The sequence below is a fragment of the Chelmon rostratus genome, chromosome 13, assembly GCF_017976325.1.
Source record: "Chelmon rostratus isolate fCheRos1 chromosome 13, fCheRos1.pri, whole genome shotgun sequence".
Lineage (NCBI taxonomy): Eukaryota > Metazoa > Chordata > Actinopteri > Chaetodontiformes > Chaetodontidae > Chelmon > Chelmon rostratus.
This window is the reverse complement of record NC_055670.1, coordinates 26432512-26447486: the sequence shown is the minus strand read 5'-3', so window position 1 is coordinate 26447486 and position 14975 is coordinate 26432512. Positions and strand designations below refer to the sequence as shown.

General features: G+C 42.5%; 3 protein-coding genes across 3 annotated transcripts; 1 reads left to right on the top strand and 2 right to left on the bottom strand.

Annotated features, from left to right (window-relative positions):
• Positions 1–1564: 1564 nt before the first annotated feature.
• Positions 1565–4285, bottom strand: LOC121615723 (olfactory receptor 11A1-like). Its single transcript, XM_041950090.1, has 3 exons — positions 3377–4285; positions 2650–2690; positions 1565–1655 (listed from the first exon to the last, which is right to left on the bottom strand). Exons 1-3 carry the CDS (start codon positions 4283–4285, stop codon positions 1565–1567), a joined length of 1041 nt encoding a protein of 346 aa, XP_041806024.1.
• Positions 4286–8202: 3917 nt separating this feature from the next.
• Positions 8203–9120, top strand: LOC121615722 (olfactory receptor 11A1-like). The gene has a single exon (XM_041950089.1). The coding sequence runs from the start codon at positions 8203–8205 to the stop codon at positions 9118–9120; it is 918 nt and encodes a 305-aa protein (XP_041806023.1).
• Positions 9121–12986: 3866 nt separating this feature from the next.
• On the bottom strand, positions 12987–13910 carry LOC121615721 (olfactory receptor 6N2-like). The gene has a single exon (XM_041950088.1). It carries the CDS (start codon positions 13908–13910, stop codon positions 12987–12989), a length of 924 nt encoding a protein of 307 aa, XP_041806022.1.
• Between the last annotated feature and the right edge of the window lie 1065 nt (positions 13911–14975).

The window sequence follows — 14975 nt, the reverse complement described above, 5'->3', positions numbered from 1 at the left end:
CCTGTGACACATGCACGCAAAGCCATGTTCAGAGGCAATGTGAGAAAGCAAATTCTTCACTACAATACTCATATGTCACGATCTTAAGTTTTACATTAGTGCAGTCTCATACAGTTACACATAGCTAGATTAGATTAGATTAGATTAGATTGCTTGATTAAATAGATTAAACCTGTATGATGGATTATTGTTGATGTGATGATATTTTGAATCTTCTGAAACTTCTTCGTGTGGAGCAGTCCTTGAGCTGCTGTCCTGCAGGCGCTGTGACCAGAAGCCACCTGCAAAGAGGAGACCAGGCAGCCCCAGTCCGTACGCAATAAGACCAACACATCCAGCCGGTCTGAAAAGACCAGCCGGAGTTCAGTTTGTTTACCAGAGCAGACCAAACATGTGGTCTGTCCAAAGGAAAACCTCAAAGACAGTCTGATGAAGCCGAGTACACCGAGAGGACAGACTCACACCATGCCTATAAAGGCACATCTAAAACACTGTGTCGGGCAGCCAGCCATTCACAGCCTGAACACATGAAGGAGTCTTCAACAGTGCAGAGGTTTCACTGCTGAATAGACACCGTCATATCCAGGATCAAAGATCTGCTTCTGTTCATAAGAACTGTTGAGAGACGCAGCACACTGCTGAACTGACATGCACCGGCGTTCAGCTCATCTCACCTGGTGATTGTTGCAAGATAAAAGAGTAAGTGTGCTGTTTGAGGCCTGTGAACGGCACCAATGAAGAGAGGACGGCACTTTCACTGAGTAGAAAAATACTACGCCTTATATAAAAGTCCTATCTTAAAATATTACTAAAGTGAAAGCAAGTAAGAGCAGTCAGGAAATGTCAACCATGCAAAGCGCGTCATAAACCCTCCGTACTGTGTCATTGTTTCGTTTCACAGCGTGAAAAGAACATGCTGCCATCCCGCTGTCGCCGTGGTTACACTTTCAAAATAAAGCTTCCTGAGAAACATTTCAGGTGATGGTCTCGGTTTAGATTACGACACCCAGACCGTTATTTTCTTTATGTACATGTTTCTTTTTGTATTTCTTCTATCTTACAGCATTAGTGTGTATCAAGTTTTTATTATGGGATGAAAGAATTGGCTCTGGTTCTGATGATAAGGGCTCAGCACGCCCTCTGCTGGCAATCCGCAGGACTGGTTTTGGGTTGTGTGTAACAACAAAATTCTTTTCATTCTGGATCAATCAGCTGATTATTTCCTCCATTAATCGATCGATCGTTCGGTTTGGAAACATTGTGAAAATAGTGAGAAATGTGGTGACGATGAGGCCAAAGTGACGCCTTCACAGTGTTCATCGTGAGTCTTCATTCAGATCATTCACATCATTCAGATTATTCAGAGGACTAATGAACTCATCCTTTCTTCATATAATTGTGTGTAAACAGCTGTCAGATAAATGTAGTGGAATAAAAAGTAATATATTCCCTAGGAGATGTGGTAGAAGTTGTATAATCGTAATATTGAGTATAAGGAGAAAGTTGAACTTCCTGTGGTGCTGCAGGAAGTCCATCCACTGCTGCTCTGTTTTGATGACGGAGTTTACTGGACGCCTGTGTGAGGTCCTGGGAGGATGTGGATGCCAGAAACCTGCAGGCCTCGACCCTCGAGGGGGAAGCTGGTTGTGTGATATCTGAGTTGGAGTCGGTGAGATACGTGAATGACACCAAAGTGAACTCTCTGTCTGTGAAAACCTACAGGATGATGGACCTGAATCTTATTGTGGTTCTGAGTGTCTGATCAAATGTTCATTTCTTCAATCTGTTCCTCACAAGTGGCTAAAAAAAGGAGACTGAAACATGATGGAAAGTAAACTGACCTTCACGTCTACAGTCGGTGGACAGTTTCAATAGTTTTCTCCTGAACTTCATGAATCTGTGGTACAATGTTCCGTACAGATTTATTTTCCCAGGCTATAAACCAGCTGTTCATTTACTTAAGTTATTAATGCACTAAGTACAAATTTGAGGTACTTGAGTTTTTCTAATTTATGCACCTTTATACTTGTGTTCCACTACAGTTCAGAGGGAAATATTATGTTTTACTTCACTGCATTTATTTAAGTGCTGGATTATTGAAAACAGATTAATTTATCAAATGTGATGCTTTGAATTAAATTACCAAACAGAAAATGAAACAGTTACAATTAGCTTCAGCTTTACCAGCTCCAGCAGTCACATGCTGCTTACATGTTGTGTATTAGAGTCGTATCAGCAGCACTCATCACACTGACATGAGGTTTTTTCTGTGTCGACTACTTTTACTTTACTAACATTTTCAGTGCAGAAGCATCTGAATAATTCCTCCACATCTCAAATGAAAAGATACAGTCATCAAACAGTATATTACAAGTTATAACGGCGTAAAATTTGATGTAGTAGTGCACGAACACTGGTTACAATGAGAAACTCAAGCAAGATGTTTATATGTTTGACTTTAAAATTTGACTTTAAACTCTGGGTTTTCTCAAAGTTTCTGTGTTTTTATGGTGTGTAAAATAATGTAATTCCTTCTGTGCAAATAATTTTATTTGTTTAAATTCCACATTGCATAATCTGCAACAACAAAAGAAAGAAGACAGATGATCAACACAAGGTGCAAAGCAAATACTCCAAAAATGCACACACATTTTATGATAAATTATATATATATACACAAACTTTTGTTCCTCGTGCCTGAACTATGGAAATGCATTTGACCAACTTATAACTGAAGATATGACATTTGGAGGACTTTTGAAGCAGTTTAGTTGAAAACAAACGTCTGTGGTCGGCCGTGAATGTGTGGAGGTTTGTTGTCCTGGACCGGAATCATTATCACAGTCGGCCCTGAATGTTTCTGACATGGACGTCATATAAATGTCTAAAATGAAAGCTGCTGACACTCTGCACACTGAATTAGTACTAAAAACAATTTAATTAAAGGCAAAATGAGAAGGATTTTCCTGAAAACATTTCTAGACTCATTCAAAAGTAATTGCTAACAATCATCACTTCTAGAAGTGTGTGCAGTGTCGACCTGCAGAGACCCTCTGTCTGCCTGGAAAACATCAGCATGCAGGATGTCTGGGATGTCTCTTGCATCCAAGAGGAAACTACAAAAATGGCGGATGCAGCATGGAAAGAAAAAAAAATGCAAACTAGCAGAGTGATCATGAAACGAACTAAGCTCGTTCCAAATCGAGAGTGAATCAGGGAACGGCTTCGACCAGGAGCCACCTTAAAGTTGTGTTCACAAACTGCCGCCTACAAATCCTGCTCATTCTGCCTTTAAACACGTCACGAAAACCACATCGCTGCATTGTCATTACAGATGAAACAACAGTAAACAGTGTTGATCTGTCAGCGTGACCACACAGAACAACCTCCTGAGGTGTTTAGAGATTTCCTTCATTTTTAGTCCGTATATGATTGGATTAAAGAGAGGGTGATACAAAATCACTTGTAAAGTCATTATTAAACGTGCAGTTTTTGGAAAACCTGCTTCCAGTCGAACGATGATCACATCGTAAGTAATAAAACAGGAAAAGTTCATTAAAACCATCAAGTGAGGTAAACAGGTCTGTGCAGCTTTTCTCCTCACTTCTCTGCAACTTTTGTAGGATATTACAAATATCCTGGTGTATGTGAAGAGGATGAAGAGCACAGGGAGAAGTGCCATATTTAGCAAAATGACCACACCATAGACAGATAGTGCTTCTATGTGCACACAATAAAGATCGAAAAGTGAATTGTTACAAAAAATGCCCTTCAGAGTAAAGCCACAGAGTTTTATATTGACAGTAAGTGAACCTGCCACGGCAATCTCACAAGCAGGCATGAGCCAAGCTAAAACCAGCAAGACACTGGTTGTTGTTTTCTTCATGATAGCTGGATATTGCAGAGGTTTACAGATGGACACGTACCTGTCGTAAGACATGGCTGCCAACAGTAAGAACTCTGAGTAGACCAGGGTGTAATATGTAAGACCCTGAAAGAGACAGGCTGAATAAGATATGATCTGCTTCTCCGATAAAAAGTCAATCAGCAGCTTCGGGTAGATCGCAGTGCTGTAAAGAACAGAGTTGACTGACAGAGCCGCGATGAAAATGTACATCGGCTCATGGAGGTTTTGGTGAATGCAGATCAGACACGTCACAGTAGAGTTAGAGCAGATGATCAGAACATATACCGTAAACATGATCACGAAGTAGAGATACCTGTATTTGTGCACTTCCACATGTCCATCAAGAGTTATATATGTTACATTGAATTCATCCTCCATCAAGGTTCTCAAAAGCAAAATGTTAATCAATAAAGCAGACAGATCATGTGAGAGACCCTGAAACGATGATGAACAGGTGAAGACCGAAGACTGCAGGGACGTATCACCTGTGCTGAACAGGTTTATACCTTCACAGATACCGAGTCAAGTCTTTGTCCGTGGAATGTTTTTATCGGACTGCTTCAACCCTCCGTGGATCTCATTAAACTCTCCGCCAACATGGAAACAACTTCAGAAAACTCCAGAGCCCTGAGCCCGTCACTGCTGCTCGACCTCTCGACAAACATCACATTTGTCTGTGTCTCATTAGCTGCATGGTATGTCATCCTTCTGGGGGCGCTGCTCTGCTGACGGCTCCCGCTGCTGTGATGCAGATATGTTTGTTGGATTTTTTACCTTTTATGCAGTTTAACCTTTGAAGTATTTAAATATGCTTAAGCTAACTGTCCTGAGTCGGTAAGGCACTAGTGGCGATCTGTTTGGAACTTTTTCTCCTGGCCCTGCTCTTTGAGTTCCTGGTTCTAGCACACCCAAACCAACCGTACACATGATACAACAGCCGACCATCAGGTATGTGAAGACATGGTCAGAGGGACTGTTTTGACACCACCCAATGGGAAGTGTTGTGCAGTCCTCACAGGGAGGACATTGACAGTTTGACAACATGCATCACAGACTACATTAACTTCTGTGTGGACAACACTGTGCCGACCAAAAAGGTGTTTCCTAAACAACAAACCCTGGGTGTCCCCTGAACTGAAAACCCTACTGAACGAGAAGAAAAGGGTTTTTAAGTCTGGGGATGGAACTGAGTTGAAGAGGGTGCAGAGGGAGCTGAAAAGAGAGATCAGGAGAGTTAAGGAGAGCTACAGGAGGAAGCTGGAGGAGCGCCTGCTGGGGTACAACACCAGAGAGGTTTGGAGGGGCCTGAAAACCATCTCAGACCACAGCAGTGACAAGAAGGGGGCCCAGGGGCCCAAAATCTGGAGACTGGGAATGGGCAAATGAGCTGAACCTGTTTTTTTTTAACAGGTTTGATTCTACCCCTGTTCCCTCCCCCATCCAGAGCCCAGACCAGATGGTGTTACCTCTCTGCACACCCTTTCTCCCCCCAGGGGCATCCCTGACACCAGCAGCTCCATCCTCACGCCACCTCACCCCCCTCCAATCCACATCACAGACTACGGACCCAGCCCCCCACCACACCCAACAGGAGCCACCCCCCTGTCCCCCACCCGGCCTCTACATAACAGCTGATCAGGTGAGGAAGGAGCTCAGGAGGATGAGGGCGAGGAAGGCTACTGGCCCTGATGGCATCAGCTCCAGGCTGATCAGGTACTCTGCAGATCAGCTCTGGGGGGTCGTTCAGCACATCTTCAACATGAGACTCAGTCTGGAGAGAGTTCCTGCCCTGTGGGAAACTTCCTGTGTGGTTCCAGTGCCAAAGACTGTGCATCCCAGGGAGCCCAACCACTTCAGGTCTGTAGCCTTTACTTCCCACCTGATGAAGACTCTGGAGAGGATTATACTCAACCATCTTCGTCACCAGGTGAGCAGCGAGCTGGACCCCCTACAGTTAGCGTCCTGGCATTGGTGTGGAAGACGCCATCATCTACCTGCTCCATCGATCTCTTTCCCACCTGGAGAGCACGGGGAGCCCAGTGAGGATCATGTTCTTTGACTTCTCCAGTGCTTTTAACACGATCCAGCCATCACTGCTGAGGGGGGGCTGCAAAGTGCCGGAGTCGACTGTCACCTGACTGCAGGGACCATCGACTACCTCACCAACAGACCACAGTATGTGAGGCTTCAGGACTGTGTGTCAGATGTGGTAGTTTGCAGCACCGGGGCTCCTCAGGGTACTGTCCTCTCTCCTTTCCTCTTCACCCTCTACACATCAGACTTCAGACACAACACAACCAGCTGCACCTCCAGAAGTTCTCTGATGAAACAGCCATCGTTGGACGTGTATCACAGAGGAACGATTTGGAATACAGGGAAGTCATCGCTAACTTTGTCAACTGGTGTGGACTAAACCACCTGCACATCAACGCCAGCAAGACCAAGGAGATGGTGATTGACTTCTGCAGGAAAGCACCACAGATTACACCGGTGTGCATCCAGGGTCTGGACATTGAGGTCGCGCAGGAGTACAAATACCTGGGTGTACACCTCAACAATAAACTGGACTGGTCCACGAACACTGATGGCAATGGAGCAGAAGACCAAGGAACATGATATGCCAGATCCTATTTCAGACAAATCAAAAGGCCCTCTTCATGACCTTCCTGAACTCTTATAGGCGTATGGCTTCCTTCATCAGTTGGGTCCACCAGCTGAATCTTAGCTTGCCACCATGACAGGCACCAGTGGACTTCTGGTCACATCTCTAAGTAGCCGCCCCGGCTATGGAGGCTTTGAACATGGCCTTTTGCGAGTGGTGGACTCCACCAGGGACATAGACAGTCCACTCAGTGGACTCAGAACTGCATTGTTTTGCAGATGATGTAGCTCCGCTGCCATTATCAGGCTACCCAGTGTGCAATGAGGTAGTTTCATGCAGAGTATTTGTGCCATAGAGCTCAGTCATTGAACATCTTTGAACCACACTGCTGCACTGAACACACACACTGTAGTTTATTCTGACTCAGTCCTACACACACCGTCCTGCTGCAGGAACACTCACTGCAGCACACAGTCCTTGCTGTTTGAGTAGTGTTTGCTAAAAACTACACTTTGAAATGAAACTCTACATTTGTTGTATTTTTTAAGGATCTATCAAAGCAGTTGAAGGATGAAGCTCAGATCCACTGCAGAGTTTTCTAGAAGATAAAGTCTCTATGAGCTTCTCCTGAAAATATATTCAGCTTTCAGAGAAGCCCACAAAGGAGTCCAGAACTGCACCGAGGTATTTAAAGTTTTCTGCAATTTCAACATGTTGGCCATCAGATGAAGTTGTTTCTGCTTTTAGATCTTGTTTTGTGCAGATTATTAATTCTTTGTCTTGACCCCAGATTTCTGGCTAATATGACACCGTGTTTGAAGGGACTTAGTGTGGACTAGACTAAAAAAGGTTTGTTTTCTGGAGGAGGTCTTAAAGGCAATGTCAACATAAAATGCTTCTGATTCATCATACATTTGTTGGCATAAAGAAAGCATCTCAGAGGGCAAAGACCACAGCCCGGCGGGCAGCTTGTACTCACAGTGAGCACGTCCGACATACCTGCCCTGATGCAGACCCTCTGTAGTCGGCAGGAAAGACGGTCTCTGATCTAGAGACCGAGACCGGTGCTGATGTTCAGAATGTGTGTCTTCATTGAATAGCTGAGCTAACATCCACTAACAGACAATGTCTGCAGAATCAGGTCCAGCATGTCAGACATGTTCTCACTTAAATAAATACTCTGTTTGGTTGAGGCGGGGGGTGGCGCCTGGGTGGAGCGTGCAGGAGGACGAGGACTCGTCCATTCAGATGACTGACTTTGTGTCTATCAACACGACATGTATTTGGATGTGTCCATAACGTCAATAAAGAGTGAAAAACAAGAAAAAACAGCACGAAGCAGCTGCAGTCTGCGAACATTAAGGGGGTCCATGCTCCAGTACAGCAGGTGAAACCAGGCTTTTGGTTTCAGGCCTCCAGGATTTCCCAAAGTCGGTCACATGTCACTGTCTCTTTTGGTAAAGAGTTTAATGAGATCCACAGAGGGTGAAGCAATCTGATAAGAACATTTCACAAACACACACTGAGCACTTTCTAGAACACATAAGCACATATTAACTGCCAGTCAGGTGACTGAATGAAAAACTCATTCAAAGACTAACTATGAATCAGCCTTTAAGGCGAGCCTTCTGCACTTTGGTTTGTTTGTAACGTCGTCTGTTTCGTGCATTAATGCGCCTTTCTGACAATCTCAATGAATGAAGAATTAAATTTAACATATATAACTCTTAGTGGGTATGTAGAAGTGGACACGTTCAGATATGTTTATTTCGTGGTTATTTTCATCATATATATTCTAATCATTTGCTGTAATTCCACCATTATATGCCTCATTGTGATTCACAGAAACCTCCATGAGCCGATGTACGTTTTCATTGCAGCTTTGCTCCTCAACTCTGTTCTTTACAGCCTGAATATCTACCCGAAGCTGCTGATTGACTTTTTATCTGAGAAGCAGATCATATCTTATTCAGCCTGTCTCTTTCAGTTTTTTTTATTTTACACCTTAGGTGGTTCAGAGTTCTTGCTGTTGGCAGCCATGGCCTATGACAGGTACGTGTCCATCTGTAAACCTCTGCAATATCCGACTATCATGAGGAAAACAAGCATCGGGATTTTCTTGCTGTTATCTTGGCTCGTGCCTGCTTGTCTGGTCGCGGGGGCGGCCGCTTGGAGCGCGAATATGAAACTCTGTAGCTTCACTTTGAGAGCAATATTTTGCAACAACTCCATTTACAAACTTCACTGTGTGAGCTCACGAGCCCTTTCCATGTATGGTATCATTATTTTGCTCAATATTGCATTTTTTCCTTTGCTCTACATAGTTTTTACGTACACAAAGATACTCATAATATGCTATCGAAGCTGTGGAGATGTGAGGAAAAAGGCTGCACAGACCTGTTTACCTCACCTGATGGTTTTAATCAGCTTCTCATTGTTGTGTTCATATGATATTATTATACTTCGCCTGGAATCAGACATTCCAAAAACGGCACGTTTAATAATGACTTTACAGGTGATTTTGTATCATCCTCTCTTCAATCCAATCATATACGGGCTGAAAATGAAAGACATTTCTAAACACCTCCAGAGGTTGTTGTGTTCAGTCTGATCTGTTGTATTAACATTAATCATTATTAATGATTTCTTCTCAGAAATGTTTTGCTTTGTTTCTCTTAAAATGTGTCTTTTCAATTAGCCAAAACGAATATTGTTGCTGTTAATAACGTTCATACGAGAACCATCGTCTGGTCGTACTGATGAAGTTTATAATGGCCACAGAGGGAAGATGAACTCTTTAAATGTTGAAAAGTGAAAACTTAAAGATAATTAATGCTCATGCTTAATGTTTGAACTCTGAAGTCTTGAACAAAGACGTTCACTGAGTTTCACAGGTTTTTCTCTTGTAATTTGTTAACATATGGAATTCAAACGAATAAAATATCTTTAGTAGCATGATATTGGTGCTGACGTCTTCTGTTCCACGCCGCTGATAAAAGAGCAGAATAAACACAGTTAATCAGGATTCTTCAGCCTCAGTTCATGAACATGAATATGAAAATGTGTGTTTGATCTGATGAACATGGTCAGAACTGGACTGGACAAGTAGGATCCCAAAGAGTTTTTATGATTTATGAAACTTTCATGGGTTTTGATGACTCCTGGTTCATGGTTCTCTTTCTGGTGGAGCTCAAACTGTTGCTGATGGCTTGAAGTCAAGTCCCAGCGTGTAATAGATCAATATTGGGCACCATGATGTGGACTTTAGGAATAAATGATTGAAATGACAGAGGGGCTGAAAGGACTGGTTATAGTGGGGTTTTACAGGGTAACCACGACGATTAACTACACCACTGGCATCAACCAGTTTCTACCTGACCGGTTTACTTTAGACCAGTGCTTCTCAATTATTTTCTGTTATGCCCCCCCAGGAAGAAGGAAACATTTCGCGCCCCCCCACTCTCTGCCGCGATTATAAATAGTATCATTTGTCTATAAAATTGTTATAAGTACACCTCTGCATAACATAGTATCCTTATTCATTTAAAGAAAACAAAAAAGAGAAATATAGATTAACTTATCACAAATAATAACTTCATTAACATTGCTTTTTAGTCTGTAACAGAAAAGATTTAAAGTCTTTCTGACATATTTACAGAAAAGTAGATCCTCACACATTGTAATGCAAAACGTTTGTCTTTGAGTTTATCTACCAGCTGTTCTTGAAGATCGTTCGTTTATCCGTCTGGCGACAGTATCATTGGACAGAGGGATAGTTTTTATTTTTGCAGCACTTGCATCATCCAGCATGACAGAGAACATGTCTAATGCTGCAGGCAGTATCAGCTCCTCTGCTATGGTGGGGGTGTGGGGTAACAGCACTCACTGGTTTACTGAAGCAGCATTCACAAACCGGGATGACTGCTTGTAATATTCGGCATGTTTTCGCTGAAAAAACTCAAGATGTAACGTCTTTAAGTGACGCCTTAATTTATTTGGCTTCATGCTGTCTGCTGCCAACGTGTTTAGACACAACAGACACACCGGTCTTTCCTCATCTCCCACCGTCGTCACAGTGAAGCCAAGCGCTAAATACGCTTCGTCATATCGCCTCACTTAGCTTGATGGTGACATTCGTGTCTCTCATTATCTCCGTCTTTCTTTTCATCCCTTTTCCATGGTGTCTCTCTCTGTTTCCTGCACTTCGTACCTCCCGCTCTGATCTGTGTGTGCGCATGTCCATGAAAAACAAAACAAAACATACACATTAGAGCTAATACTCCTTGCGCACACTCTGACAATGAGCGCGCCACTGCCACCCACTATAATGGAGGTGCAATTACATTTTATTCTTTCTTCACCGTGCCCACCCAGGGGGGCGTGCCCCACTATTTGAGAAGCACTGCTTTAGACAAAGGGGGTCAAAGGGTCTAAACAGGTAGACAGTCAGATCAGGCAACCTGTCCAATAAGGTTCTAGCCAGAGAATCATCAAATCATGGATCTGGCAGTGGGTCGGGCATGCAGAATGAAGGCTAGAGGACTTTGCAAAAGCAAACTGGCAGACATGGACCAGTAAATACTGTTAAACTAATCAAAGAAATGGGGAGCAGGCGAGGTTGGAGAGAGATCGTCAGGTGATGGGAATGGCGGGAAAGGGTTTGCTGCATGTTGTTTACAATAAACAACAAAAAAACGTCCATTGCCTGATGCAAAGCTTGTGAGCAGGGAAACCAAAAGAGCAACAAAATCTAAGGGTGGTGTCTTGTTTAAGAGTTTGAGTCCAATCTGCAGCTTTTAATGAGTCGTTCAGTCCAAGATGACAAATGGCTGGACAAAGACGGCATCGGCCCTGCGTGGTCCAAAGATCTCTGACCACTGTCTTCGTATCTCCGAGCGCTATCTGACACGTCTTCAGGGTTTCCTCGTTGAAAACAATGAACTGAGGCCTGCGCTGGGTTAGCCGTACAGCGGCTAAGAGTCTTTCACCTGGCTCATAAACATTTACACAACACACTCAGTATGCTAATGAGCTAACATGCACACATCAGCTAACAAACTAGCATACACCGTTGAAGCTACTACAAGCGTTTGGGTAGAAAAATCTCCAGCTGTTGGCAGAAAATATGTAAAAGGCTCTCGAGATAATCTAACTACTACAACTACAAACATGCTCGGACAAACTTCACATCACAACAACAACAGCGACCAAACTTAACTCATGCTCCGCTTCCTCCTTCGCCACCTCACACATGTCTGTGGTCCATTCCCCTCAACCAATGAATGGCGAGTATTTCTCTTACCCTTGAACACCACTTTCTGTCACTGCCATGAACACTAAAACAGAACATTCATGACTACACACCTGTATCCTTTTTAAACTTGTGTATCCCACTGTACTCTTTGAACCTTTCATGACAGAGCTTTTAACCATATTTATAACAATACCTTTACACCATTTGTATTACAATATAGGGTGTTTTTAGCCTGAATACAAGCAACAACAGTTGCTTGTATCCAGGCTAGTTTTAGAAGCTGGATCCTCCTTGTAGCGTAGAGTATTGATCCCCAGCCCGTGGGCCGCGTCCCACTAGTGTATTTTTTTTGCAATTTTATTTTGAAATGTATCACGTGATTTCCCGCACGGACAGTGGAGGTGCCTGACAGTGGCAGTCTGCAGCCAGGTCCTCTTGACATGATTAAAAAATGGATTTACGTTCATTATTATTGTTATTGTTATTATTAAAGAGAAAATACCACAGTTTTTAATGCCGATCTTATCATTTTATTTTGTTTTTATCTGCTACACCTTTAGACTGGGCCGTGAAAATATTGTCAGACATTAAACTGGGCCATGGTACAGAAAAGGTTGGGGACCACTGGCGTAGAGGACTCGGCTTAAATTGGTGCCAATGCCTGATAGTATCAGAAACAAAGTACATTTGTGTCTACCAGTATATGAACATCATTTATTCCTAAAGTCCAAAGCATGCGCCCATTATTGATCTACAACACATTGCGACTTGACTTCAAGCCAACTGCAACAACAGTTTGAGATTTACCAGAAAGAGATCTGTGAAATTGTTCATTTTGAGCACAACATTATCTTTATTACACAACTGAATCATTGTTTTCAACGTTTATATTGCTTTATTGTCACAATCATAAAGTGATAAAAGTGCTTTTTTTACAACAATGAGATAAAATACAGAATAAAACAGAACCGAGGATGCAACAAAACCGTGAACAATGACAAAATAAAAACTAAGAAAGGAAGTAAAGATATAATGAACAGAATTAACCAATATGTATATCATTAATGGTGTTCTGCATTTGTGCAGTTTCAGTAATCTAAAGCAAAATGAAACAGAATGAAATCTTCAGTGTTGACAGAGTAACTGCAGAAAACCCATCAGTCATCACATTTTGAGTGCGTTTTACTGTGTGTTAGTTATCAAAAGAAATCTTAATAAATACTTCACAAGTTCATTTTGTGTTGACAGAACAACTGCTTGAGGTGTTTGGAAATTTCTTTCATCTTCAGTCCATATATGACTGGATTGAAGAGAGGATGATACAAAGCCAGCTGTAAAGTCATTATTAAACGTGCCATTTTTGGAATATCAGATTCCAGTCTGACCAAAGTAACATCATATGTGCACAACAAGGAAAAGTTCATCAAAACCAGCAGGTGGGGTAAACACGTCTCTGCAGCTTTTGTCCTCACTGCTCTACAGCTTCTAGAGGTCACAGTAAATATTTTTGCGTACGTAAAAAGTATAAAGAGCAGAGGAAAAAGAGCAACATTCAGCAAAATGAACACACCATATATAGATATTGCTCTTGAAGGCACACAATGAAGTTTGTAAAGTGAGTTATTGCAAAAAATTACTTGCAGAGTAAACCTGCAGAGCTTTTTATTAGCATTTACTGTTGTTGATACCAAAAGCTGACAAGCAGGCACAAGCCAGGCTGAAGCCAGAAAGATAATGACAGTTGCTTTTCTCATGACAGTTGGATATTGCAGAGGTTTACATATAGACACATATCTGTCATAGGCCATGGCTGCCAACAGTAAGAACTCTGAACCACCTAAAGAGTAAAACATAAAATATTGACAGAGACAGGCAGAATAAGATATGATCTGCTTCTCAGATAAAAAGTCAATCAGCAGCTTCGGGTAGATCGCAGTGCTGTAAAGAACTGAGTTGATTAACAGAGCTGCGATGAAAACGTACATCGGCTCATGGAGGTTTTGGTGAATCCAGATCAGATAGACAATAGTAGAATTACTGCAGATTATCAGAATATATGCTATAAAAATAATCATGAAATAAAGGTATCTGTATTTGTGAACTTCCACATACCCATCAAGAGTAATATATGTAACATTTAGGTCCATTAAGAAAGTCAAATATTACATAATAATATAATAATAGTAATAAAACAGGAATCTGTGAATAAAACCTGTAAAAAAAAAAAAAAGGTTAGCCTCACACAGTGGTATATATTAATAGTTAATTCATAATGTGGAAAAGTGAGCTGCATGAGCCTGTGAAGTGTTTTTATCAGGTTGCTTCACCCTCCCTCATCAAACTCTCCACCAAGTTCGTAAACAACTTCCTGAAACTCAGGAGGCTTGAATCCGGGGGTGCTGTTAGACCTGTTTCACCGGGGCTTGTGATGTGACACATTAAATGACATGAAGCTGTTCATGTGTCTGGAAACTGTCAAAATACTTTGTAGCTTTTCATGTGGGATAAAATTCAGAGTTTGTTTCTTGAGACAGATGCATCAGTGTGGAAACCCACCTGGTGTCATCTGAGAAACCCTTGGATTCATCGTCTGCCCCCACAGACTTCCAGCATCTTTTTGTTTTAGCAGTGGCCGTACATTCGTTCTTCTAAGTACCTTCCAAAGGTAGCTGGACTTGCCTGAGGTTCGTGAACATACAGGCTTCTTCAGTTCTAACTGACTGGTGCGGGGTCCCAGGCTTTTATCCTCTTGCAGGATCGCTGACCCACCCAGCCTTCGTGGGAGTCATTTGGGTCACATGAGTCATGGTGTCATTAACACCCACTGACGCCATGACATCAGTGTTTTAGATTTAGACTTAGATTTATCTGTCCCTTGCAAGGAAAATTGCTAATTCCACCTTCTGTACAGCCTCAGGAATACGGGTTAAGGGGGGGACTGGGGTCAAGTGAGTAGAGTAGCAGCAGAAGGTGGGGGGCAACGGAAAGTGAGTTTGTGGATGACGGAGAGTCTTTGTTGGCAGCGTTTATGGATGTCAGTGGTGATTTAAGCTCTCTACCATTTCAGCAACCTCAGCATTGATGCTGATGGAGGAGTGGGTGGGGTTGGAGGTTGACCTGCTTATGCTGGAGGGGTCGAAGACCAGTCCTTTTGTTTTGGAGACATTTAGCTTTAGGTTATTGTCCATGTACCACTGTGTGAGATGGGAGAT